We start from the raw sequence: 25,915 nt of genomic DNA, 5'->3' as shown, positions 1-25,915 counted from the left end.
AGTTCCTCAAGTTTCCCTTCAAAGCCCCAGGAATGGAATGACTCAGCAATATACTCATCACGAGATGTCTGAGTCTACACACGCCTTGGTCTGTTGGAATGGCCAGGCTCCAAAAGAGAATGCCAAGGTGCACAACACCTCCAGGACTCAGGGGTTGCATCCTCTCCCGAAGGGCAAGAGAGGGTCACTGTATCAGACGGTGCAAGCATGGGTCTTCAGAATAGGTTTGAGTGGCTCCAGAGGCGGCACAAGCACCCTCAATGCCTCTGGAGCACTGTTTGTACCCCAGCTCCTCCTGCAGCATGGCCCAAAACCGTTCCTTGAGGATAGGCATCAGTGCTGATGCAGGGACAGCCTTAGTAGTCTGTGCTGAATGAAGAGCAGGGTCCCGTCTTTGGGGAGTCCTGAATGTCAACACCGCTACAATAGAGGGGGTGCAGACACTTCTCAATCGTAGCAACGCTGACACCCTGGCCCTCCAGGCACTATGTGTTGAGGAAAACCAATGGTGGTGCTTCTTCACCATTGCTCTGTGCCCAGCATCAAAGTCCCTTGGTGCCAATAAGGATGACATGGAATCCTTGGTGCTGGGTCGGAGTATGCTTGAACCACGGGCCTGCTACCGACACTCAATGTCAAGGCAGGGGGAGATAATCTCGATGCCAATACGTCACCAGTATCCAGTGCAGCTCCAGAAGACATGGGAACCGATGCTCTTGATGTCAATATGTCAGACTTCATGGTGCCAAAAGGTTTCTTAAGAACCACCTCTTTTGACTTCTGGGTTCTCTTCTGCATTTGAGTACAAAAAGGACATTTTAAAGAGTCAAGATCATACCGCAACACTTCAAGCACATGTCATATGGGTCATTATCAGCAAGATCCAAGTGCAGCAGGTGCACTCCTTAAACCCACTGGCAGGCTTCTAGCACATTGTGGGGAAGATAGCCACAGTGAAATCAAATGGCTGTACAATGGAGAGAAACAAAATGAAAAAGCCCTCTCAAGAAAATGTAAAGAGAAACTCGGCTAGGAGCTCAGTCCCAAAATGGCTGCAGACTGTGAAAAAAAAATCAAGTGCTCAGAAAACACAGTGTGACAGAACAGTGTGTTTTAAGCCTGTAAAACTGCCTTTATTAATTCTTGAAGTACATTTCTCTAGTTTGGCCAGCAGGTGGTGCATGTTATGTTTTAAGCTGTTACAAAGAACTGACCTTTCTTTCTTTTAATTAGCATACAGATAAAGGAAATGCCTATAGTGATGTAACCAGTTTTCTTTTAGAACTTGTTGAATGGACTCTACTTGGCACAGGAGCTTCTTTCATTTGGATTGTACTGTTTTTTTTCCCCCCAGTTTCAGCCTGAGAAAAGAGAGAGAGAAAGCTCTTTGCTGAAGCCCTGTAAAACAGTTATATTTGATAAGTGGTGAGCAGCTACAGTGGTGGAAATAAGTATTTGATCCCTTGCTGATTTTGTAAGTTTGCCCACTGACAAAGACATGAGCAGCCCATAATTGAAGGGTAGGTTATTGGTAACAGTGAGAGATAGCACATCACAAATTAAATCCGGAAAATCACATTGTGGAAAGTATATGAATTTATTTGCATTCTGCAGAGGGAAATAAGTATTTGATCCCCCACCAACCAGTAAGAGATCTGGCCCCTACAGACCAGGTAGATGCTCCAAATCAACTCGTTACCTGCATGACAGACAGCTGTCGGCAATGGTCACCTGTATGAAAGACACCTGTCCACAGACTCAGTGAATCAGTCAGACTCTAACCTCTACAAAATGGCCAAGAGCAAGGAGCTGTCTAAGGATGTCAGGGACAAGATCATACACCTGCATAAGGCTGGAATGGGCTACAAAACCATCAGTAAGACGCTGGGCGAGAAGGAGACAACTGTTGGTGCCATAGTAAGAAAATGGAAGAAGTACAAAATGACTGTCAATCGACAAAGATCTGGGGCTCCACGCAAAATCTCACCTCGTGGGGTATCCTTGATCATGAGGAAGGTTAGAAATCAGCCTACAACTACAAGGGGGGAACTTGTCAATGATCTCAAGGCAGCTGGGACCACTGTCACCACGAAAACCATTGGTAACACATTACGACATAACGGATTGCAATCCTGCAGTGCCCGCAAGGTCCCCCTGCTCCGGAAGGCACATGTGACGGCCCGTCTGAAGTTTGCCAGTGAACACCTGGATGATGCCGAGAGTGATTGGGAGAAGGTGCTGTGGTCAGATGAGACAAAAATTGAGCTCTTTGGCATGAACTCAACTCGCCGTGTTTGGAGGAAGAGAAATGCTGCCTATGACCCAAAGAACACCGTCCCCACTGTCAAGCATGGAGGTGGAAATGTTATGTTTTGGGGGTGTTTCTCTGCTAAGGGCACAGGACTACTTCACCGCATCAATGGGAGAATGGATGGGGCCATGTACCGTACAATTCTGAGTGACAACCTCCTTCCCTCCGCCAGGGCCTTAAAAATGGGTCGTGGCTGGGTCTTCCAGCACGACAATGACCCAAAACATACAGCCAAGGCAACAAAGGAGTGGCTCAGGAAGAAGCACATTAGGGTCATGGAGTGGCCTAGCCAGTCACCAGACCTTAATCCCATTGAAAACTTATGGAGGGAGCTGAAGCTGCGAGTTGCCAAGCGACAGCCCAGAACTCTTAATGATTTAGAGATGATCTGCAAAGAGGAGTGGACCAAAATTCCTCCTGACATGTGTGCAAACCTCATCATCAACTACAGAAGACGTCTGACCGCTGTGCTTGCCAACAAGGGTTTTGCCACCAAGTATTAGGTCTTGTTTGCCAGAGGGATTAAATACTTATTTCCCTCTGCAGAATGCAAATAAATTCATATACTTTCCACAATGTGATTTTCCGGATTTAATTTGTGATGTGCTATCTCTCACTGTTACCAATAACCTACCCCTCAATTATGGGCTGCTCATGTCTTTGTCAGTGGGCAAACTTACAAAATCAGCAAGGGATCAAATACTTATTTCCACCACTGTATATGTCCTGATCTCCCCAGGTACTTTTTAGAAAGTAAACAAATGTCTAGTTAGTTTTATAATTGATCCATATTTCAGTTAACTATTATTGTTTGCTGATTAAAAATTTAACAGTGTACAAAAAATGTGCAAAGACAATAAACAATTTAGTTTATTGCCTCTTTGTCTGGACTGATAAAGAATCCTGGTGGTTTGTGTGCTGGGTCTGTGATTTCTGGGAACTGTGAGACCACCAGCTATCCCCAATTGCTGCTGCCCATGCCAATCTGGTTTAAAAATGGTGGTCATGCAAGAAATGCTGTATTAAATAGGTTTCCAAGTGTTTCTTAAGACAAACAGTTAGATACAAGAGTTGCTTTGGGGTTCTCTGCATGGGTGGGGTGGGGAGGGGGTTAGGAAAGTAAATGTTACCATTCCAATGATGACCTGGAATCATAAGCATCCAAATAACAGGTCATCTCTGTTGTAGCTTAAAGCAATGGTTACAGTAGGGTGGGAATGTGGTGCGATTCAGTAATGCAGACATAAATGTAGTATTTTTGTATGTTCATCATTCTGTATCTGTTTGTATTCTTTACTTAAACTAGTCGTTTAATTGTTTGCTGTTTAGTTTTTTGATTCAGCTAAAGATTTATAATCTTCACAATCCTGAAATATGTCAAATATGCAGGGTGGGGTGGGCGGTGGGGAGTTTGGGTTAGTATGTGAAAAATTGTAAAATACTGAACAACACGTGTTTCTGTTTGAATTCTTGTACTTTATTTCCTTGTTCAATAAAAATTGTTTACAGTAAAACAAAATGGTGGCCATGACCTACAGCGTAAGCTTTGCTAGACTGCAAAGATCACTGCTGCCATTTTAAACCCAGATCTAGCATTAGCAGCAGCAACTGGGGATTGCTGCTGCTGCTGCCTTACCCTAGCCTAGGCTACCAGAGTATCTTTCAGGTAGGCTCAGAGGGGCCTATAGGGGAGTCCTCAGGATGGGAGTGGATTCTCTTTGGAGTGTGGTTGTCCTCCTCAAGGATTCTGTTCCAAGGAGGGGAGGAGGGCTTTGGGTGTAGATGATCAATGCAACCCGTGACAGTCAGTGTTTTACACAAAATACTGACTGGCACAGGCTGCATATGTTAATGTATTTATTTTTAAAAACACTGTTGACACTAACACTATATATATATATACATACACACACATACATACACACACACACACATACATACACTGTCGATTAATTGCACTTAATTTTACATCAACATTAAAATTGTGAGTTAATCGCAATAGTTAACTGCCATTAATCAACAGAACTACCAACCACTTCTTCACAAGTCCCAAACAATGGTTCAACTGCTTACATTTAAGCACACAATCTCCATTCATGGGTAGCAAGAATTCAAGGTCATCTGCATATGAGACTACATGCCCTCACAATTTTTCCCAATGGATGCATCTGGATATTAAAGACGAGTGGCGACAACCTTCTTTCATTGATGATCATTTCACCATTTACCATTGTATCACACATTGAATCTTCTATTATCCAGAAAGGACCTGATCCACTTGAACACCAAGTCCTCCAATGTCTAGCAGCATATATCTTTTACCCAACCCTCCTGGATCTACTCATTTAAAAATTGCTTTGAGGCCCAAAGATAGCAGCACTGCTGAAGTTCCTTTTTCTAAACAGAGGCATACCTTATTCATCATTGCCACTCACAAGGCTTCTCTTCTACTTCCCCTGCTAAAACCAGCCTGACCAAGATCTAATAATAGGAATAGGAGAAACCCTTAGAGAACAGTTTATCATTTCAAATGAAGGGCACAGTAGCAAATCTTGATAGATATGTGAATGCAGAATCTAAGATCCTAGTTTACTAAGCTGTGCTGTAGGCGGGCTAGCATTTTTAGCATGCGCTAAGGTTAGAGACACCCATATATTCCTATTGTTGTCTTTAGCATTAGTGCATACTCATTTTTAGCGCACACTAAAAATGCAAGCACACCTTAGTAAACAGGGCCCTAAGTAACCTGATGACTTACAGGACAGAGTTGTAGAACCCAGAACGTGGGTTTCTTAGGTTGGAGCTTGAGAACTATAATGTCTGATTTATGGATGAAAAACGTCTTGCTCTTAGGTGTGGAGAGTGATAAGTTCTGAGACTATATTTGATTTGGGGCATGTTGTTTGCTGACTATATATATATATATATATATATATATATATATATATATATATATATATATATATATATATATATATATATATATATATATATAATTAAACCAACAATCATATCTAGTGATTACATTTTTGCAATTAGATAAGTGATCATATAAAATGCAAAAATGTAATCACTAGGTTTGCCTTGTTAAACTTGCTTTATGTATTTTATATGATCACTCATCTAATTGCAAAGCTTTAATCACTAGGTATGATTGTTATGACATGGTTTTCTTTCGGTTTAATTGATCATCACAATTGCTCAATTCTTCACTGCTGTTAGTATTACCATTCACTTTATTTATTCTTTACCTGCGGTTGTTCACTAGTGTCCGTTCACCTTTTCCCCATTTCTTGCTCTCTAGTCATCCTGTCATTTCTTTTTTATTATGCATATTTTATGCTTTTGTAATTCTCTGTATTTATTATGTATTATTTATTATTTGTCCTTCACAAGGACTCTTGATGAAGGCTTGATAGCCGAAACATGGCTTGTGTTGAGTCCTCCTATAAGGGTCTGCCTACAAAGTATAAGTGTCGTTACAAAGCCTATACAATTTTATTTGGGACCAAGAGTGTGTCAATAAAATTGGCCACTTTCAGTCATTTTGTCTGTTCTGCTGATTTTTCTGTGGGAGAATTTGGTTTTTCTCTCTTTTTTCTGTTCACCTGATATAAACATTTCTTTGTTGCAATAAAGAATAAATTAAAAAAGAAAAACACAACCAATACATCTTACTGCCCTACCTTAAACAAAACACTTACTATCACTATCACTCAATCTACTCTCTGGCTGTTTTAGAGGAAGGGAGGAAGAAGAAATGAACATGAAGATGAGATTAACAATGTGAAACCGTCAACTTTCCTACGACAAGACAAGGCTATTTCTTCGCTATGAACGTTTTAGTAAATTATTTCTATTACTGTACAATGAACATTTTGGAACCTCTCAAGAAGTAAGTAGGTAAGAAGGAACGCTTTGAAAAAAAGGAACACTGAGTTTCTATACAACCTGTTGATTATGTTCTGTTAAGGTTCTCAGCTTGCACATGATCTCTTCGGCTTCTTCAGCTTCAATTATTCCAGCACTGAAAGCAGAGATGCTGACACAAGCAACACAGTAGGAAAGAACCTAGAAAGAAATTAAAAATCAGCATCATTTCTTTTATACCAAATGGTAATGTGAGGGAAGGGGCAAAGCACAACCTATGCTATATGTCTTCCTATTCTAGGGAACTCACACTGCTTTTTCTGGCCTATCTTAAGTCCTGCATGAAGAAATGAGCGTGTTCTCAATTCACCTATTATACATTTGAAGAACTGAGAGAATAACAGTACTTTTTAGTTTTTTGGATAAAACGTTACAAAGCCCATCCATGTTTCACTTTTGTTTTTGTGATTATGTTAATGTTTTATATCTGGAAAGACAGATTATATCATCTCTTTTCCACAACTAGAAGAAAATAATTTATATTACCTTCAACCTATACTATACTGCAACAAAATTTTACAAGTGGTTTAGTCACTATAAAAAGCACAAAAGAAAGAATGAGAAACACATTTTAAAAGTAATAAAGGATAGCAAAAGAGAACATTGTAGGAATCACAACCCCCTGCCTCCAAACAAAAAAAAAAAAAAAAAAGAGAGAGAGGGAAAGAGAAAAGAGAGCATTAAAGAGAAAACAAATTTTTACTTCTTGGAAGGTTCTGGTTTGATCCATACTTTCATCTAGGTATTTACAAAGTTTGCGAACAGTTGCAGAAACATGGACTCGAGATTCGGTGTGGCCACTCTGACTCATGAGACAAAGAACCATCCCAACTCCTAAAATACAGCCAGTACTTGAAAGAAAAAAAAAAAGAGTTACTGTTTTGAAGAAGTAGACATGTAAACAACCAGCTACTTTTTAATATCACACACATACAACCCTCAATTAGGAACCAAGGTGAACTTGTGTATGTTTCACTATTCACGGCCTAGCAATATAGCATAGTACAGTCCCAGATCTTTTTATTTTAGTTCAATTAAATTATTAATCATGTATATAAGAAATTACCAAAATGATGTATGTACAATCACGAACTACAGTCAAACAATACAATAAATAACACACTTATTAAAGGTGTGCTAGCACTATTAGCACGAGCTAAAAATTAGCACATGCTAACCATGTAGATGTCCATAGCAATATTATGGGCATCTACACAGCGTGCGCTAATGCTTAGCTCACGCTAAAAACGCTAACATGTCTATGGAATAGCTTAATAAACAGGGCCCTTAATAAAATATCACATACAAAAAAGAAAAAAGATAAATAATTAAATTACTTTCTACATGAGAAAGTAACGGTTGGGAATAGTAGGTTTTTGTTTTGGTTTTTTTTTTCTTCTTTTTTTTTGGGGTGGCAAAATTGTCTCAATTTGGTCTTGCCCAATTGAATATCTTACATCACTAGCAGGCTTATTTTCGAAAGTGATGGGCACCCATATTTCGACCCAAATCGGGAGATGGGCAGTTTACTGATACAGGGGGATAAGCCGTGGGCTACATGGCTGCTCACACTAGTATCTCGTGTAATCATTTCATTTCCCTCCCTCTGTACTGAAGTACTCTCAAAGCATATCAGGGTGAATCCTACTCTAAAAAGGAACTAGCAGCTGGTTATCAAGCAGTGTACCAAATTCTAAAACTCTAAGTATTAGAAGCTCTTCTTAGTGTCATGTGTCCCAATGTGAATCCTATAAAAATACCTTTGAAGAATGTTAGAATTTGGCAGTAGATGGCAGTGTAACTTAGCAGATAGACTACACCTAGACAGTTAACCTATAAGGAGCACATACTGTACCAAATAAGGAAGCTCATAACAATAAAAGCTAGAGCTGTGAAATGAAGACAGCATGGGGAACTTGTGCTAGGTTAAGTTCTCACAAGGGGCAGCTCCTTCTGAGCCACTATACCAGACAGCAGCAATTTTCCTGCAATCACATTACACATTAGAAAAGGAAAAAGAGGAGGCATGCATATTAGGTTTTGCTAATGCTGTATTCTGCTTCTATTGTTATGTATTGTAAGAATTTTTTGCCAAGAAAATAATGAGACTTGAATACAATATTGAAAACCTATTGCCAAGTAAAAGCTAGTAAAACAATACCAAAGGCCTGTCCTCGTATCCAGTTTTTTTGTCACAGTGTGGATAATAAAGATTTCAATGGGCCATAAAAATAGGGCCCACTTTAACTTAATTTGCCAGCGTTTACAGTACCTGGGTTTGAAAAGGATAAAGTCAGCACTGCTCTCAGATTTACATTCAGAGTCAAACCCTGAAGTCTCATTACATGCAGATTTTATGTCCCTTTTTTTGAAAAGCTCAGCTTGTGGAAGGTGACAAAAGAAATTCATTCTTTTATCTTTTCACCTCTTCTCCATTGCCTCTGCTTTTTCTCCCTTGGAGGCAGGAAAGATGGCTTATGGCTATTAATGTGAAGCCTTTATGTCAGATCAGGAGGGCAGGCATGCTGCAATGAGTATTGTAAAGAGATGTAGCTAATGCAGCTCCGGATGATGAACTATGTGCCTGCTCCCTTACTGGAGGTCCAGTCATCCAGGAATGAATCTGAAAGCGACATTCCAGGCGCATTTCCCCCCATCTATGACCCAACACAAGCCTTCAGTCTCTCTTTGGAAAGACACAGACAAGATCGAAAGGAAGGGAAAGAAATAAAAAACTAGACCTATCAGATGTTTTCATCAGTAACTCCCCCCCCCCCCCCCCCCCCGAGCACACTGTAAAAGTAAAATATATACAATTACTGGGGGTGAGGCAGTAGTACCAATGATGCTAATGTCAGATCAATTATGTTTTAATTGACTAAAAGTGTAATAAAAAAAAACTCAGGCTCAATTAACATTGCAAGTCAGGTACATGGCTAGTAAGATTAACATGGAGGTAGAATACTCATAAAGCGCAAGACTGACAATAACAAAAGTAACAACGCCTGAAGTAGAAATGACACTGAATAAAACCTACTTGTATTCTAGACTGGTGTCGAAGCAGCAATCCTCTAGTGCATCCAAGGATTTCATTAACAACAAACTTAGTTGCTGGCCAGATACGTCACTGTAAAAACATGAAAAAATATATATACTGTTCAGTTCCATCAACTGTCATTATTACTAGATACCCTGAGAACACATGGGGAAAGAAGCATCATGTTCTTGTACACAGGCCAGAAGGAAACAGAATTAAAGTTACTGTATTGTTTCTAATAATAGTTCCCCTCTTATAAACTGCCCCTCCCCTGCTTCAGCACAAAAAATAAACTATGCATTTTATTTTAAACCCAAACTTAGATTCCCCCAATAATTGACCCCCTCCCAATTCATGGTAACAGGCATTGCTGTTCTCAACTCTCCCCTCCACGACCAGATCTCTTCTTACCTCTTTCTCACAGTTATGGCACTGGGCCAGTGCAAGGCCTTGAGCCATGCGCAGATGCTCAAGGTCCTGCACTGGCCCAGTGCCATAACTGTAAAAGGGAGCTGGTCATCGCAGTGGGCTGCAAAGTGGAGAACAATGCCAGTTACCACAGGGGGAAGGGTAGAGGAGAAAAATTGTAATCATCATGGGGAGGAGGGGTGAAGGCGAGAAATGGTGTCTCCATTAATAGCCCTAGACTCCAGAAAACCCATTGTTTTTAATAATGGCCTTGGCATTTATTAGAGATGATACAGTATTTTCTTTATTTGGATCAGTACATAAACTTTGAAGAATGTACCCCAAGAGATTTTAAGATATGATGCATTTGTTTCTGATATTTAAGCAGTGCATGTTCAGAAGATATCCGATATTAGAAAAGTCCTGTGAGAAATGGACAGTTATCAGAAGATGCACTGTGTGCTTCTATGGTTTGAGCAATGGAACCCTGACGTTAATAGCTGGAACTCGCTGCAGAGGATCCCATGAAAGGGCACTTCAGATGGGACAGAAGAGTTGCTGTGCAGTGTTTCCATTCTCTGCAGTCTGGGAGATGTAGCATGTCCAGGGCTGGAAGCATGCTCTGCCTACAGCACTGCAGGATGTGGCAACCCCAAACCTGAGCGGTTCCTGTCAAAGTGCAGCAGCCACTGCTGCTGCTGCTTCTGCTAGGAATTTGGCTGGCTTGGGCCAGGCATAGGAAAGGCGCCTGACAGCTGATCTGAACTGCCGGGAGGGAGATTAGAGGTATAGTTCACAGGGAAAGATGGCCAGGCCCACAGGGGAGGAAAAGAGGACCAAAATTTGAGAGTTGATGGGAAGTACTGGGCCAATAGTGGGAGAAACAAGTTCCAATGACCCTCCCCATTGCTCATCTTTCTGCCTCTCACCAACCATTCCTGCAGGGCTGAGAATTGATCACAGTAGCAGCTTTGCTGCTACCCACCGCCAAATACTAGTTGGCTATGCAGGACCAGTGATGCTGGCTGGTGTCAACAGTGCAATTCATTTTAGCAACTACTGTTCCCATTGGCTATATTACTCCTGCTCCTTCATATGGCTCTGATTAGATGTCCACTAAAATGTTTGGGGCAGAGAAGCTCCTGTTTTCCTGAGGCTGATGGCTCTTAATATTTAACATTTTTTTATTGATGACATGTTATGTTACACATGAATATCCATAAACATACATACAATATAAGGCAGATAAACACAAGAACAAATACAAAAAGAAAATGCAATGCCATCAAACTTTGTGGTTAATTGATGTTTATAATCTGTGTAAACCTAGTTATGAATTCATGCACAAAGGAGTTGATGGCTCTTAAAAGGACACAACCTCCAACAAAACAGGTAAAAACAACATTTCATTTTAATTTTTAGGCTTTGGCCTCACTAAGCTTAAGGACATAGGGCCTTAGTGAGACATTGATTGGTGAAAAAGAAGACTCAGGGATTTTGACAGCTGTAGGGTTGCCCGTGTGCTTGCATATTTTATGTTGTTCCATAACATGAGAACTACAACTCCATATGTGTAATGGTGAAAAGCAAGAACTGGATCAGTTGAGATATTGTCTTTACTATTTGCTTATTATATTAATATCATGCTTTTCACTATCATGTTACCCAAGAGCCTTCTGTAATACTAAATGTTCAATTCTCATGTATCTCTACTATTCATGATGTATTGTAAGCCACATTGAGCCTGCAAAGAGGTGGGAAAATGTGAGATACAAATGCAACAAATAAATAAATAAATATCAGCAAGGAGTGAGAACTGGGACCAGAGATGTGAAATAAGATATGGAAGGTTGAGGAGGGCAGAAGATTGTGAAGGTCCTAGGGAAGGAGAGAGACAGAAGAGTCAGTGTTAAGGTTAGGGAAAGAAAGAAGTTGGAAGTTGGTTAAGTAGGCAAGCAGTGAGAAGAGGGAGACTGAGGGTCAGTAAAGACAATGAGAGCAACCGGTGAGATGGAGATTTAAGAGTACAAAGTGCAAGGCAATAAAGATGTGGAAGACCTGTAAGGAGAGGTTGCAAAAGATATTTTGAAGGCTAAGTATGAGAGAACCTGGAAGGATGTAAAATGACCAGAAATGAGGTAAAAGGAGAAAGAGACCAGGACCAACATGATTACAACAGCAGCAAAGGTAGTAAAATCATTTTATTTCCAGTTTAGTGGTTAGGGTGCATCAGCTTTAGGAAGGTGCATCTTGTGTATCTGGATATTGCATAGTACAAGAAGCAATGCATTTCTTTTTCTGTTTCTCTGGTGTTCTCTGACTTGTCAGGCTTTCACTGCAGTTTACGTTTGCAAATTTCTTTTTCTAATTTGTGGTCTCTTATTCTGTATTAGTAAGAATTTGCTGTGTGTGTGAGTGTTATCAAGGTAAGAGACAGTTTACATTTTCTGTGTAAAGACCAGTTGCAGTCTAACTGGTCTTTTCATAGATAGGGTTGTTGATATTCAGGATCTGGGAGCTGGTATTGGGGGTTTGGGGGGGGGGGGGGAGTTGCAAGGTTTTCTTTAATCATTTTGGTTAGGACTACAGCAGTATGTGTAAATATAATTAAGGTCATTTTAGAAGTATCTACACATATAAAGAGTGGCATTTAGTCATAGAGATTGATAATACATGTACATAGCAAGTTCAGAAAACTTTGATTGTAACCTGTTTAGATTTTATATATAATGTGGGATAGAAATCTGTTAAATAAATACATACCATATATAAAAGAAGTACATAAATTAAATGAAGACCAAAGTCTAGACTGATCAGCAGGCTCATGAAGAGGAGTATTAGAAGGGGATAAGGGAGTTAGGAGACCCTTCCTCAGTGGGACTTTGTCAATAGACTCATCTAAAGAAGTCTTTGTGAGGGAAAGGGAGTCAGTAAACCCTTCCTTAGACTGAACTTTAGTTAGGAAGAGATTCACCATAGAATTAGTAGAGTGTCCACAAACCCATCTTCATTGCAATCAGTATCAGCATTTGTTTCATTAGTGAACCAAGTAAACATCTTCTAAGTAGTGCCTTGGTTGGCATGATTGATGTTCGAAAACAAAATCCTTTTTTCCCCAAAGTACCTATTTGTTATAAAAGGAGTTGCATACACAGCACAAGAGCAAAGAAGAAAGAAACCTATCTTTCTATCATTTTTGTTCTGCAGCTCTGCTAGCCTCTTGAGCAACTGTAGACCAGCATGTTTCCAACAATGGATTCCACTGGATGGTAACATAAGAGTACGCTTAGGTGCCACTTGCGTCTCACCAGACCACAACATTTTCTTCTATATGTGTGCAGTTTCTCCTGTTTGTTTGCAATACTATGCTATGCTGCATATAATATGGATTTTTTTTCACAAGTGGCTTCCTTCCTGTCACTATCCCATACAGGATAAAGTGACACTAGGATTCACACACACAAGATCAAATCTTCAACCTCTAAAAAAAAGGACACGTGGTAGACTTGGTATAGATATTCCTAAATATCCATTTGATCTATCACACTCTGGAACTCACTCAAACTAATCCTTAACACAAGATTTCCTCCACATCAGAAGATATAGGCTTTCCTCTGCTTCCCCTCCAGTCTTCTACTGCTTGGCAAGAATCTGCACTAATGAATATGCACCTTCTGGGAAACGGTCTTAAAACTTGGGGAAAAGGGAGATCTGGGTTAAATCGATAAAATCTATTATCTACTTCAAATTCACTGTGTATTTAATCAGTTCAGGTATAGATAAGCTGCAAAAACTTTCTGTTCAGTGTTTTATTCCTATCTTCACTGCCTCCCCAGCTCAATCTTTACTTTATAGGCAGTTGAACCAATTAAGATATAGAACAAAAATTGTTAACCTCAAGATTTAATTAGGCATCTTCATCATCTTCAAATCTGGGCACTTTGATTTCCCTACCTGTATCTCCTCTCATATACTTGAGTGAATGATCCTATCCTATTAAATTGGCATTCCCTTTCTTTTCTTTTTTTTCTTTTATTTTAATTGTAATCTTAAAAAATACCTTTGACCTACTTCATTATATTAGCGGTATATCGAGTTCTTAAATAAACTATAAACTATCAATTTATTAACCCTTAGAAAAAGATTTGTTCTAGGTCCTTGCAATTCATCCTGAAACAAACATAAAATATCCCTATTACCTTAGCAATTTTAACTAACCAACTCACCAATACTAAGACACAGACAACAATCCAGCAGTGAGATGAGGACTATCCAGTCTTTTGCAAATACCACATACATGATTATCTCCTCGTTGGTGAGAGGTCGTACGCATGCATTTGGTGCAAAGAACTCTTAGCTCTTAGGGAACAAGTTTGATCTCTAAAGGCTAGAGTAGCAGACTTGGAGGACCTGAGGTAAACAGAGAAGCATACAGAAGAAACCTTCAAGGACAGAGAAGGACCACCTCCAGTCTGGCAGCCTCTGTGCTGCCATGGAGGCAAAAGATCACCTGAATGGAGAGCATCACCTTGGAATGGCAGGAAGTAATCCTATATAGCTAGGACCTGCCCTTCAGGTGATGAGATATCTTCTCGCACCAAAGATGTACCCAGGAGGGAAGAGTTATTGTAGAACAGCTGTTGTACTTGGCGATTCAATCATTAAGCACAGCAACATAATAAATGATAACATATAAAGACCTGAACCGTCTATCCAGTCTGACCAACAGTCACACACATTATCAAGTTATGATTAAACCAACAATGAATGTGATATAAAACACTTGATCACTGTCTCACTTTGGTATTTCTGGGACATTTGGTATTTCTGGGACATAAACCGTATAAATCTGCCCAACCCTGTCCTTAGGTACCAACTACTGAAGTTGCTGTCGAAGTCCATTCTAGTCTATCCAAATCCATCTTGTCATTTGTGGGACACAGTCCGTATACATCTGCCCCGCACTATCCTCACATTCCAAATTACTGGAGTTTCTATCAAAGCCCTCTCCAGCTCATCCTAAACTGGACCAGACGGTACAAGCTTGCCCAGCACCAGCCTTAGTTCTTCACAGCTAGAGTCGCCATCCAAGAGCCATGCAACGTCCAAACACATTTAAGTTTTGCTTTTTTATACCATTAATTTTCTAATTAGAGATCCTCTGTGTTCATTCCACACATTTTTGAATTTCATCAACATTTTTTTTCTCCATCACCTCCTTCGGGAAGGCATCAACTGCCCACTCCGTGAAAAAGAATTTCCTGACATTACTCCTAAGTCTACCTAGGGTTACCATATGGCCCCAGAAAAAAAAGAGGACAGATTGAGCCAGTCTGAGTTTTACTTCCATTGCTTTTAATGGAAGCAAAACCCGCAATGGATCAATGTGTCCTCCTTTTTCTGGAACCATATGGTAACCCTAAGTCTACCACCCCGCAACCTCAATTTATGTCCTTTGGTTTGAAAAGACAGAAGGAAGGCCAAATGACAGCCAACATGGCTAAAGAAGCTATTACAGAAAAACAACATCTTTCAAAAATGGAAAAAGAATCCAAATACAGAAAACAGGAAGCAGCATAAGCACTTGAAAATTAGATGCAAATCACTTATAAGGAAGGAAAAATAGAATTAGAAAAGAAGCTTGCTGTAGATTGAAGAACTCATAATAAAAACTTCAACTACAATCAGAGCAAGAATCCTGTGAGAGAGTCAGATGGATCATTAGATGATCATAGAGAGAAAAGGGAATTAAATGAGGACATAGCAGAGAGATAAAATGAAATTTTTTGCTTCAGTATTTATTGAGAAAGATTACCCATGACAGAAATGGTATATAATGGTGATGATTTGGAGGAATTGAAATAAACCTCAGTGAACCTGGAAGACGTAATAAATCAAATTGAAAAACATAAAAGAAGCAAATCACCTAAATGAAACTGCAGATCTATTATTAATCTGTAAATGATCATTAAAATCATTAGCAATACCTGATGACTGGAGGATGGCCAATGAAATACCATTATTTTTTAAAAAGGTTCCAAGGAAGATACATGAATCTACAGATCGGTGAACCTGATAGTCAGTATCAAACATAATGGCTGAAACTATTATAAAGAACAAAATTACTGAATACATAGATATGGTTTAATAGGACAAAGTCAACATGGATTAAGTTTAGTAACATTTTGCCTTACTAATCTGCTACATTTTTTGGAAGGCATGAATATAATCCTTCCCTTTGTATATTCCATAAAAACCACCAGCTTGGAATCCAGCATCTTCCCCAATGAATGAAAGGAAGTAGGCCATAGCACATCCCCACTTCAAGGGTACCAAGGCAAGATCACCCAACTGTCTCTAGCATTTGTCCCATTTCCATCTCACTGTTGAATTTAAAGTACCTGAAGAACTTGTACCAATACTCTGCATCCTCATCAAACTGGCTTTAATGCTCCTCACTCTGCTTAAGTTCCTTGGTCTCACTAACCATATAAAATAATTTTAGATAGAGGTAGAAATATGTTTCTTGTCTTCCTGGACTTATCAGTTGCTTTTATCTGGTTAATCACTCTAAGCTTCTCCAAAGACTTGCCAACTTACATATCTGTGAAACTGTTTTCTCTTAGTTTAAATCTTACCACTTCACAGGGACATATTGAGTACATTGGTCTCAGAAATTCTCCTTGCCTAAGTCTCTCACATCTGCTGTTTCTCAGGGCTGTAACCTGAGACTAATTTCTTTCAATATTTTTCTCACTCCACTTGCACTGCTGATTCAATCATTTGGTTTCATGATTTTATTATATTTACACCAACACCCAGATTATCGCTCTCCTTGCCCCACATTCCCAATCTACTATGGCTACTCTATCCTCTATGAACTTCTTCACAAAACTGGGAAAATATATGCACAAAAAAATCCATACACAAACATACCTCCAATATGGTGGAACTTCATACACCCAATCCAGCTTATAATTGAAAAAGAAAAACGCCTATATTGCGACCCAAATCGGGAGACAGACGTTTATCTCACAAAAATGAATAAAGCGGTATAATCGAAAGCCGAATTTGGACGTTTTCAACTGCACTCCGTCGCGGATGCGGACAAAGTTGATGGGGGCATGTCGAAGGTGTGGTGAAGGCGGAACTGGGGCGTGGTTATCGGCCGATCAGAGATGGCGCCTTTCGCCGATAATGGAAAAAAAATATGCGTTTTTAGCGAGAATTTAGGGCACTTTTCCTGGACCCTGTTTTTCCACGAATAAGGCCCCAAAAAGTGCCCTAAATGACCAGATGACCACTGGAGGGAATCGGGGATGACCTCCCCTGACTCCCCCAGTGGTCACAAACCCCCTCCCACCACAAAATATGCCGTTTCACAACTTTTTATTTTCACCCTCAAATGTCATACCCAGACCTACCTGGCAGCAGTATGCAGGTCACTGGAGCAGTTATTAGGGGGTGCAGTGGACTTCAGGCAGGTGGACCCAGGCCCAACCCCCCCCCTCACCTGTTACACTTGTGCTGGTAAATGGGAGCCCTCCGAACCGCCCCCCAAACCCACTGTACCCACATGTAGGTGCCCCCCTTCACCCCTTAGGGCTATAGTAATGGTGTAGACTTGTGGGCGGTGGGTTTTCAGGGGGATTTGGGGGGCTCAACACCCAAGGGAAGGGTGCTATGCACCTGGGAGCTCTTTTACCTTTTTTTTTTGTTTTTGTAAAAGTGCCCCCTAGGGTGCCCGGCTGGTGTCCTGGCATGTGAGGGGGACCACTGCACTACGAATCCTGGCCCCTCCCACGAACAAATGCCTTGGATTTATTCGTTTTTGAGCTGGGCGCTTTCATTTTCCATTATCACTGAAAAACAAAAACGCCCAGCTCACAAATTGTCAAATAAAACATGGACGTCTATTTTTTCTGAAAATACGGTTCGGTCCACCCCTTCACGGACCCGTTCTCGGAGATAAACGCCCATGGAGATAGACGTTTTTGTTCAATTATGCCCCTCAATGTCTACTTACCTCTACTTGAAATTATACATAGAAAATATATGGAGGCGGTAAAGACCTCAGAAACTTGTGGAAAAGCAACCAAGTATCTTATTCTTTTCAAGAATTAAAATGTTGCTACTACCAGTCTGACTTCAATCACTGGAGTAGTAGTAGTATAAAGGGCCACAGATGAAAGAACAAAGTGGAGCTCGAATGAGGAAGAAGCAAATTTATTTGATGACCCAATAAATCCCATGTTTTACCTAATGCCTGCATCAGGGGTCTGCATACATTAAAATACACAAATAGATAAAACATAAATTGTAATAATAGTTATAGGCCAAATATGACACATATCAAATAGTATTAAAAAGAATCACATTTTAAAAAAATGTATTTTAATACCAAAACATATATAAATATCATATAGACATAACAACTATGTAATACACCTTGTAGCAATCCCACAGTCACAATGGTGAGATATTTATTTGTTACATTTGTATCCCACATTTTCCCACCATTTTGCAGGCTCAATGTGGCTTACAGTATGCCATAGTGGCGATCGCCATTTCCGGATTGAGAAAAGAAATACAAAGTGGTATTGCATTAAGGTCATAAATGGTAGAGTAAATTATAGAGTAAATTAGATAATCAGTTCATTTATGGCGTGAGCAATAAGGTGGTAGTGCGTTAACGTTTGTTAGTGACAGAGTGATTGAAGCAGTCAGGTATAGGGAGTTTAGTTTTGTCTAGTTACGGAAGAGTTTCGTTGTCTGGTGTTTAAGGATGGATCATTGTGGTATGCCTTTTTGAACAGATTGGTTTTTAGTAATTTTCGGAAGATTGTTAGGTCGTGCATTGTTTTTATGGCATTTGGTAGTGCGTTCCATAGTTGCATGCTGATGTAGGAAAAGCTGGAGGCATATGTTGATTTATATTTAAGTCCTTTGCAACTGGGGTAGTGGAGATTCAGGAATATGCGTGCTGACCTTTTTGTGTTCCTGGTTGGTAAGTCTATGAGGTCTGACATATATGCCGGGGCCTCACCGTGAATGATTTTATGGACCAGGGTACAGATTTTGAACGCAATTCGTTCTTTTAGTGGGAGCCAGTGTAGTTTTTCTCTTAGGGGTTTGGCGCTTTCGTATTTCGCTTTTCCAAATATGAGTCTGGCAGCTGTGATTTGGGCAGTTTGGAGTTTCTTAATGATTTGTTCTTTGCAACCGGCGTAGATGGCGTTACAGTAATCTAAGTGGCTTAGCACCATTGATTGTACCAGGCTGCGGAATATTTCTCTTGGGAAGAAAGGTTTTACTCTTTTGAGTTTCCACACTGAGTGGAACATTTTCTTTGTTGTATTTTTCGCGTGGTTTTCTAGTGTGAGATTTCGATCAATTGTCAATGTACTATGAAAAAATATAGAACAACAGTTCATTAATTCAATTCCATGATTAACAGTTATAAAATAAAATAATTTTGGAACATATAAATGTATAATAAAGTGTCCATTCCAAAATATCATCCTTAGGCCACTGGTCCACATTCCATAAAAATGGGTAATAAGAAAAGATTTAGAAATACATAAAAATATAAAACAAGCATTCACATCAAATAGATATCTTTATTTCATTAAGCAACTCAAAAGTGCTTACTAAAACACTTTGATCGCCTTTAAACTAAGCTACGTGTAGCATTCACTGTAAATTAAAACCAATATGTTCCCAGGTGGGCTCAAACCCATAGTAGTGAAAGACCAAATGGTTCATGTCTCCCCCACCACAAAAAGTGAACTCAAATGTCACTCTAACAAGAAGTCTCTTACAACAAGGATCAACCTTAATGGCATATTCAACTACAAAAATATATACAGCAAAAAAATTAAAACTTCAAATAGTGCTCAATATTAATGTGTTTGCAAACAACATACTAGCAATGACCTACGTATTTAATTGCATTTTCGGCTAAACAATACGTTATAAACTGGAAGTTAAAGCCACAGTTGATGTTTGGACTTGTGTATATACAAATGACATTTTGGCAAAAAACATTCTACATTTATCTATTGAACATACAAAGGGATCGAAAAATGGATTCCCAAATGTGAACATCAGAACTGCATGTACGAACGCTTTGCTTACATGTACCTCACATATTGTGAAATTCCAAAAAATATACACTAATAGCTCTATTTGAATAAAAATAATTTGCGCTAATTTACTGTCCCAGCATTTGTACTAAACTCCAACAAGTCACTGCAGAAATTGAGAAGTAGGTCACCTGTCAAAATTAAACAAACAAAATTAACACAGTGTGATAAAAACTAACTGCAACAATACTACCTGTAGTGAAAGCAAAAAAACAAAAGAAAATTGTGCTAGAACGTCAGTTTATATATAAATAGGAAAATGACGACACGATATGTTTATATATATGAGTTACAAAAAAGATTTTTAAATTTAAAATACTAGTGCATTTAAAACACAAGACCGAGCCACTCAAACTTGCTAATTGGTCTTACATGTCATTGCCAACATGAAAAGCAGATCTTCTGTCAGAACGTAACCTAACAAAAATAATATGATAAAGTAGATTCAGAAATGAAAAGAGCTTACCGGAACAGTGTTTCCTGTAGTACCAAGCAAACAAAACAACATGAGAGGATTGCATTTGGTCTTTCACTACTATGGATTCGAGCCCACCAAGGCACATATTGATTTTAATATACAGTGAATGATACACAGTTCAGTTTAAAGGCGTTCAAAGTTTTTTTGTAAGCACTTCTGAGATACTTATGGGTCCTTTTACTAAGGTACACTGAAAAATAGCCTGCACTGGTGTAGATATGTGTATTGACCACGCGCAAGTCCATCTTTTGGGGGGGGGGGGCAAAAATGGATGCGTCACATAAGTTTCATTGATAACTTTTGAGAATTTGGAGGTTTTTGGTCAATGATTGAAGTCAGCTTGGTAGTATCAATATGTTAATTCCGGGAAAGAATACGACATTTGATTGCTTTTCCACAGGTTTCTGAGGTTTTTTTCTCCTTCATATATTTTCCAGGTATAGTTTCAAGTAGACATTGGGTGTATGAAGTTCCACAATATTGGAGGTGTGTTTGTACTCCATCCATTAACCTCAATAAGGTTGCAGATTGGTTCTATCTGAATGAAATGAAGCTCAATACAATGAAGACTGATGCTATTATTTTTATCTCACATTCTTTATCTACTCTTCCTCTAGCACCCCACATTCATGGAGTAGAACTTTCCCTTCGAGAGTTGGTTAAGACGCTTGGGTGGTTATTTTAGAAGCTCTATTCATGTTTTGGATGTCTGAAAATGGGCATTTAGATGTCCATATTGCATGGACATCCAAATCCCAATTTTACAATGGCAGGATATGGATGTCTATCACTGCAGTCCATATGGCAAGGGGGTATGGTCTGGGTGGGATTAAGAAGGGACCAAAATTTGGACGTCCAACTTCAATCAGGTCTAAAAAAGTGTGCGTCTGTATTTAGACCTGGAACTTATCACATCCAGGTTACAGAAAGGTGCAGCAATTGACCACTTCTCCACTGAACGGAGTAAGGAAGGTTATGGCATATATATTTTTCTATTCCTAGAGGGCTCACAATTAAAAAAAAACCATTCAAACAAAAAATGACAAAAAGCTGCAGTGGGGTCCATGGTGCGACAGCACCTCGAATATTGTGTTTAATTCTGGTCACCGCACTTCAAAAAATATATAGTGGAATTAGAAAAGGTACAGAGAAGGGCTACGAAAATGATAAAGGGGATGGGATGAGTTACCTATGAGGAAAGGCTGAAGCATCTAGGGCTCTTCATTTTGGAGAAAAGACAGCTGAGGGGAGATATGGTAGAGGTCTATAAAATAATGAGTGGAGTGGAACTAGGGGGCATGCGATGAAGCTACAAAGTAGTAAATTTAATACAAATCAGAGAAAAATATTTATTCACTCAACGTGTAATTAAACTCTGGAATTTGTTGCCAGAGATTGTGGTAAAGGCTGTTAGCTTAGCGGGGTTTAAAAAGGGTCTGGATAGCTTCCTAAAGGAAATGTCCATAGACCACTAATAAATTGACTTGGGAAAATCCACTGCTTATTTCTGGGATAAGCATAGTAAAATGTATTGAACTTTTTCGGGATCTTGCCAGGTATTTGTGACCTGGGTTGGCCACTGTTGGAAACAGGATGCTGGGCTTGATGGACCTTTGGTCTGTCCCAGTGTGGCAATACTTATGTACTTATGGGATTTGAACCAGCTTCAAAGCAGGAGGATGCTCTTACTACTAGACCACTCTTTTGCCTGGCCATCTTATTATATAGATGTTCCTCTGCTGTCACACAGACATCCATGTACCTTGTTTTGCCCTGTTCATAATTTGGATGTTTCAGTTTGTAAAATGGATGCTCATGCTGGATGTTTCCAGCACATGGATGCTCATCTCACATTGTATTTTAGAACAGGCTGTATCCTGTTCTAAATTACATGTGAGATGGACATCCTTCTGTGATGTTCTGGCTTGGATGTCCTTTCCAGAAACATCCTCTTGGTGTCGATATTTGATCATGCTCTCACTTTCCGAACTCAAAGTTCCACGGTTGTCATAGATGATACTTCACTCTGAAGCAGACATGCTCTGTCTATTCTATGCTTGAATTCTCTTCCCTTTGGATTCTTCTTCTTGCCTTTGTTATCTCTTTTCTGGACTATTACAATTTATTTTATCATGGTCTACAAGTCACCCAGCTCAGAAGACTCCAATTAGTGCAAAATACAACTATTAAGCTACTATTTGGCAAGAAAAAACATGGTCCTGTTTCTCTACTCTTTATATCCAAGCACTGGCTTTCAGTTGTTTATAGGACTTCCTTTAAGATTTTAGTTATTGCTCATCAAGTTTGTTTGTTTTTTTAACTTGAGGACGCCATTACTTCTCTCCAGCATCCTCATCTTTATTGCTCCACAAAGGTTTCTTCTTTCTTTTCAGCAACATCATCTGACAGTGCCTTTGCATCAGTTTTGACTCTACCAGAAACTTGTTTTAGCTTTTTAACCCCAATCCTCTGGAACAACTTTCTTCTTTATATTACAGCAGAGTCTTCTTTTCAGAAATTGGAAGCCTCCCTCAAAACTTCTATTCTCCAGGCCTTTCTACAGACATGCATCATCCACCCTTTATTCTAGACTGCTTCTCACTCGCTGGCAGTAGCATATCTCAAATCCTGACATTTTGTCCCTTCCATTCCCCCAATAATCCTGTTTTAAGATTATAATCTTACTTCCTATCCTTTTCTTTTTGTCCTTGACATGTTCAATCCCAGTTGTATTTCATGATCCCAATTTCTAAATTTTAACTTGTAAAACATTTAGGCACATGGTATTGAGAATATCAAAGTTAAAACATGAAACATGAAGATAAAGAAAGTTAGCTAATGTAGTGTATCAGGATTGTCAGAAAGATTTGACAAAGTACCTCATGAAAGTGGGGCAATGTCCTCTTGTGGATTAATAACTGCTTAAAAGATAGAAAACAGACAGTAGTATTAAATGACTACACTGTATCAGTGGAGGAAAGCAAATAGTGGAGTACCTCAGGGCTCTGAAACTGGGACCAGTGCTTTTTACCATATTTATAAATGATCTGAAAATGGAACAGTGAATGATGTCATCAAATTTGCAGATAACACAAAATTATTCAAACCTGTTAAACTGCATGCAGATTGTACGGAATTGTCAGAGGATCTTGGAAAATTGGGAATCAAAATGGCAGATGAAATTCAATGTGGCCAACTGCAAAGTGATTCATACCGGGATGCAAAATTATAGCTATATGATTCTAGGTTCCACTTTAGGAGTTATCACCCAGAAAAAGGAACTAGGAGTCATTCTGGACAATACACTGAAATCTGTTCAGTGTGCAGCAACAGCCAAAACAACACCTTGAAGATGGAAGGGTGGCCAAAAACACTGATTTTTAGAAAGGGATCCAGGGGTGATCCGAGAAATTACAGACAGGAAAGCCTGGCTTTAGTGCTGGGCAAAATTGTGGAAACAATTATAAAGAATTAAATTATGAAACACGTGGAGGGGCATAATCGAAAGGGACGCCCAAGTTTTTCAAAAGACGTCCTCGCAGGACATCCCCGTGAAGAGGCGGGGAAATCCGTATTATCGAAACAAGATGGACGTCCCTCTTTCGTTTCGATAATACAGTCAGGGACGCCCAAATCTCAACATTTAGGTCGACCTCAGAGATGGTCGTTATTAGACTTGGTCGTTTCTGATTTTCGACGATAATGGAAACTGAGGACGCCCATCTCAGAAATGACCAAATGACCCTTTGGGTCATGAGAGGAGCCAGAATTCGTAGTGCACTGGTCCCCCTCACATGCCAGGACACCAACCGGGCACCCTAGGGGGCACTGCAGTGGACTTCACAAATTGTCCCAGGTGCATATCTTCCTTACTGTGTGTGCTGAGCCCCACCAAATCCCACTACCCACAACAGTACACCACTACCACAGCCCTTATGGATGAAGGGGGCACCTAGATGTGGGTACGATGGGTTTTGGAGGGCTCACATCTACCACCACAAGTGTAACAGGTAGGGGGGATGGGCCTGGGTCTGCCTGTCTGAAGTGCACTGCACCCACTAAAACTGTTCCAGGGACCTGCATACTGCTGCGATGGATAAGAGTATGACATTTGAGGCTGGCAAAAAATAATTTTAAAGACTTTTTTGAGGGTGGGAGGGGCTTGGTGACCACTGGGGGAGTAAGTCATCACCGATTCCCTCCGGTGGTCATCTGGTCAGTTCGGGCACCTTTTTGAGGCTTGGTCGTGAAATAAAATGGACCAAGAAAACACAACCAAATGCTAATCAGGGATGCCCTTCTTTTTTCGATTATGGGTCGAAGACGCCCATGTGTTAGGCACACCCATGTCCCGTCTTCGTTAAGCCTCCGACACGCCCCAGGGAACTTTGGTCGTCCTCGTGACGGAAAGCAGTTGGGGATGCCCAAAATCGGCTTTTGATTATGCCGATTTGGGCGACACTGGGAGAAGGATGCCCATCTTCCGATTTGTGTCAAAAGATGGGCGTCCTTCCCTTTCGAAAATAAGCCTGATAGACAAACATGGTTTAATGGGTCAGAATCATTCAGCCAAGGGAAGTCTTGCCTCACCAATTTGCTTCATTTTTTGAAGGTGTGAATAATCATGTGGATAAAGGCAAGCTGGTTGACGTAGTGCTATCTAGATTTTCAGAAAGCTTTGGACAAAGTTCCTCATGAGAGACTCCTGAGAAAATTAAAAAGTCATGGAATAGAAGGCAGTGTCCTTTTGTGGATTAGGAATTGGTTACTGGACAGAAAACAGAGGGTAGGGTTAAATGGCCATTTTTCTGAAAGGAGGCGGGTGAACAGTGGAGTGCCACAGGAATCTGTACTGGACCAGGTGCTATTTATACTATTTATAAATGATCTGGAAATCGGAAAGACAAGTGAGAAGTTTAGAGAGAAGAGAACATTTCTCTGGTAAGTGAACACTATTTTGCTTTGTGCTTTGGGAACTTAAAGATTGGGGTTTAAAGGAGGAATTGTAGGTTAGTGATAGGCAAAATAAAAATATAAAAAGCAAATTTTATCAACTAATCTCCAACTGTGCAGCATCCAATCACTGAATTGGTCTGCTTATGACCTTTGCTATACCATTGTGGTAGTGACTGTGCAACAAAGGACAAAGCCCAGGCCCACCCAATCGACGACGACTGGAACAGCGACTTTTACCCGAAGTCACAGCAATGAACGGGCGGGCAGCGCTGTGGACCCGGTAGTAAAAGCAACAAGGAGGCAGGTTCGACTCCGCCCTTCACTTCCCTGCCCTCTGCGTCCCGCCTTCCTGTAACGTCATTTCCTTTCGGGCAGGCGGGACGCTGAGAGGGCAGGGAAGCGAAGGACGGAGTCAAACCTGCCTCCTTGTTGCTTTTACTACCGCCGCTTGCCCTCCCATTCGTCGCTGCAATTTCGGGAGTGGAATGGAAGTGAGCCAGCCTATCTCGTCCACTGTAAGTAAGGAAGTAATTTGAAATCATCGTTTCCACTCCCTCGCGCAGCCGTCGCCATTCACTTGAATGGAGAAAGTGGAGAGAAGCAGACTGTTAGATTTAGAAGTAAAACAAAACCATACAACTAGTGAAACA

The 25,915-nt window shown here is 40.1% G+C and overlaps 1 protein-coding gene across 1 annotated transcript in view; it reads right to left on the bottom strand.

Annotated features, from left to right (window-relative positions):
* FOCAD (focadhesin) overlaps positions 1-25,915 on the bottom strand; it is a 438,419-nt gene that overhangs the window by 122,714 nt on the left and 289,790 nt on the right. The window contains 3 exon segments of the mRNA XM_030194211.1: positions 6,263-6,382; positions 6,945-7,092; positions 9,279-9,368. Coding sequence (XP_030050071.1) covers positions 6,263-6,382; positions 6,945-7,092; positions 9,279-9,368 — 358 coding nt within the window.

Source organism: Microcaecilia unicolor, chromosome 2, assembly GCF_901765095.1.
Source record: "Microcaecilia unicolor chromosome 2, aMicUni1.1, whole genome shotgun sequence".
In the NCBI taxonomy this organism is placed as follows: Eukaryota; Metazoa; Chordata; class Amphibia; order Gymnophiona; family Siphonopidae; genus Microcaecilia; species Microcaecilia unicolor.
Note: the sequence above shows the minus strand (reverse complement) of the source record. Positions and strands in the feature narration are given on the sequence as shown.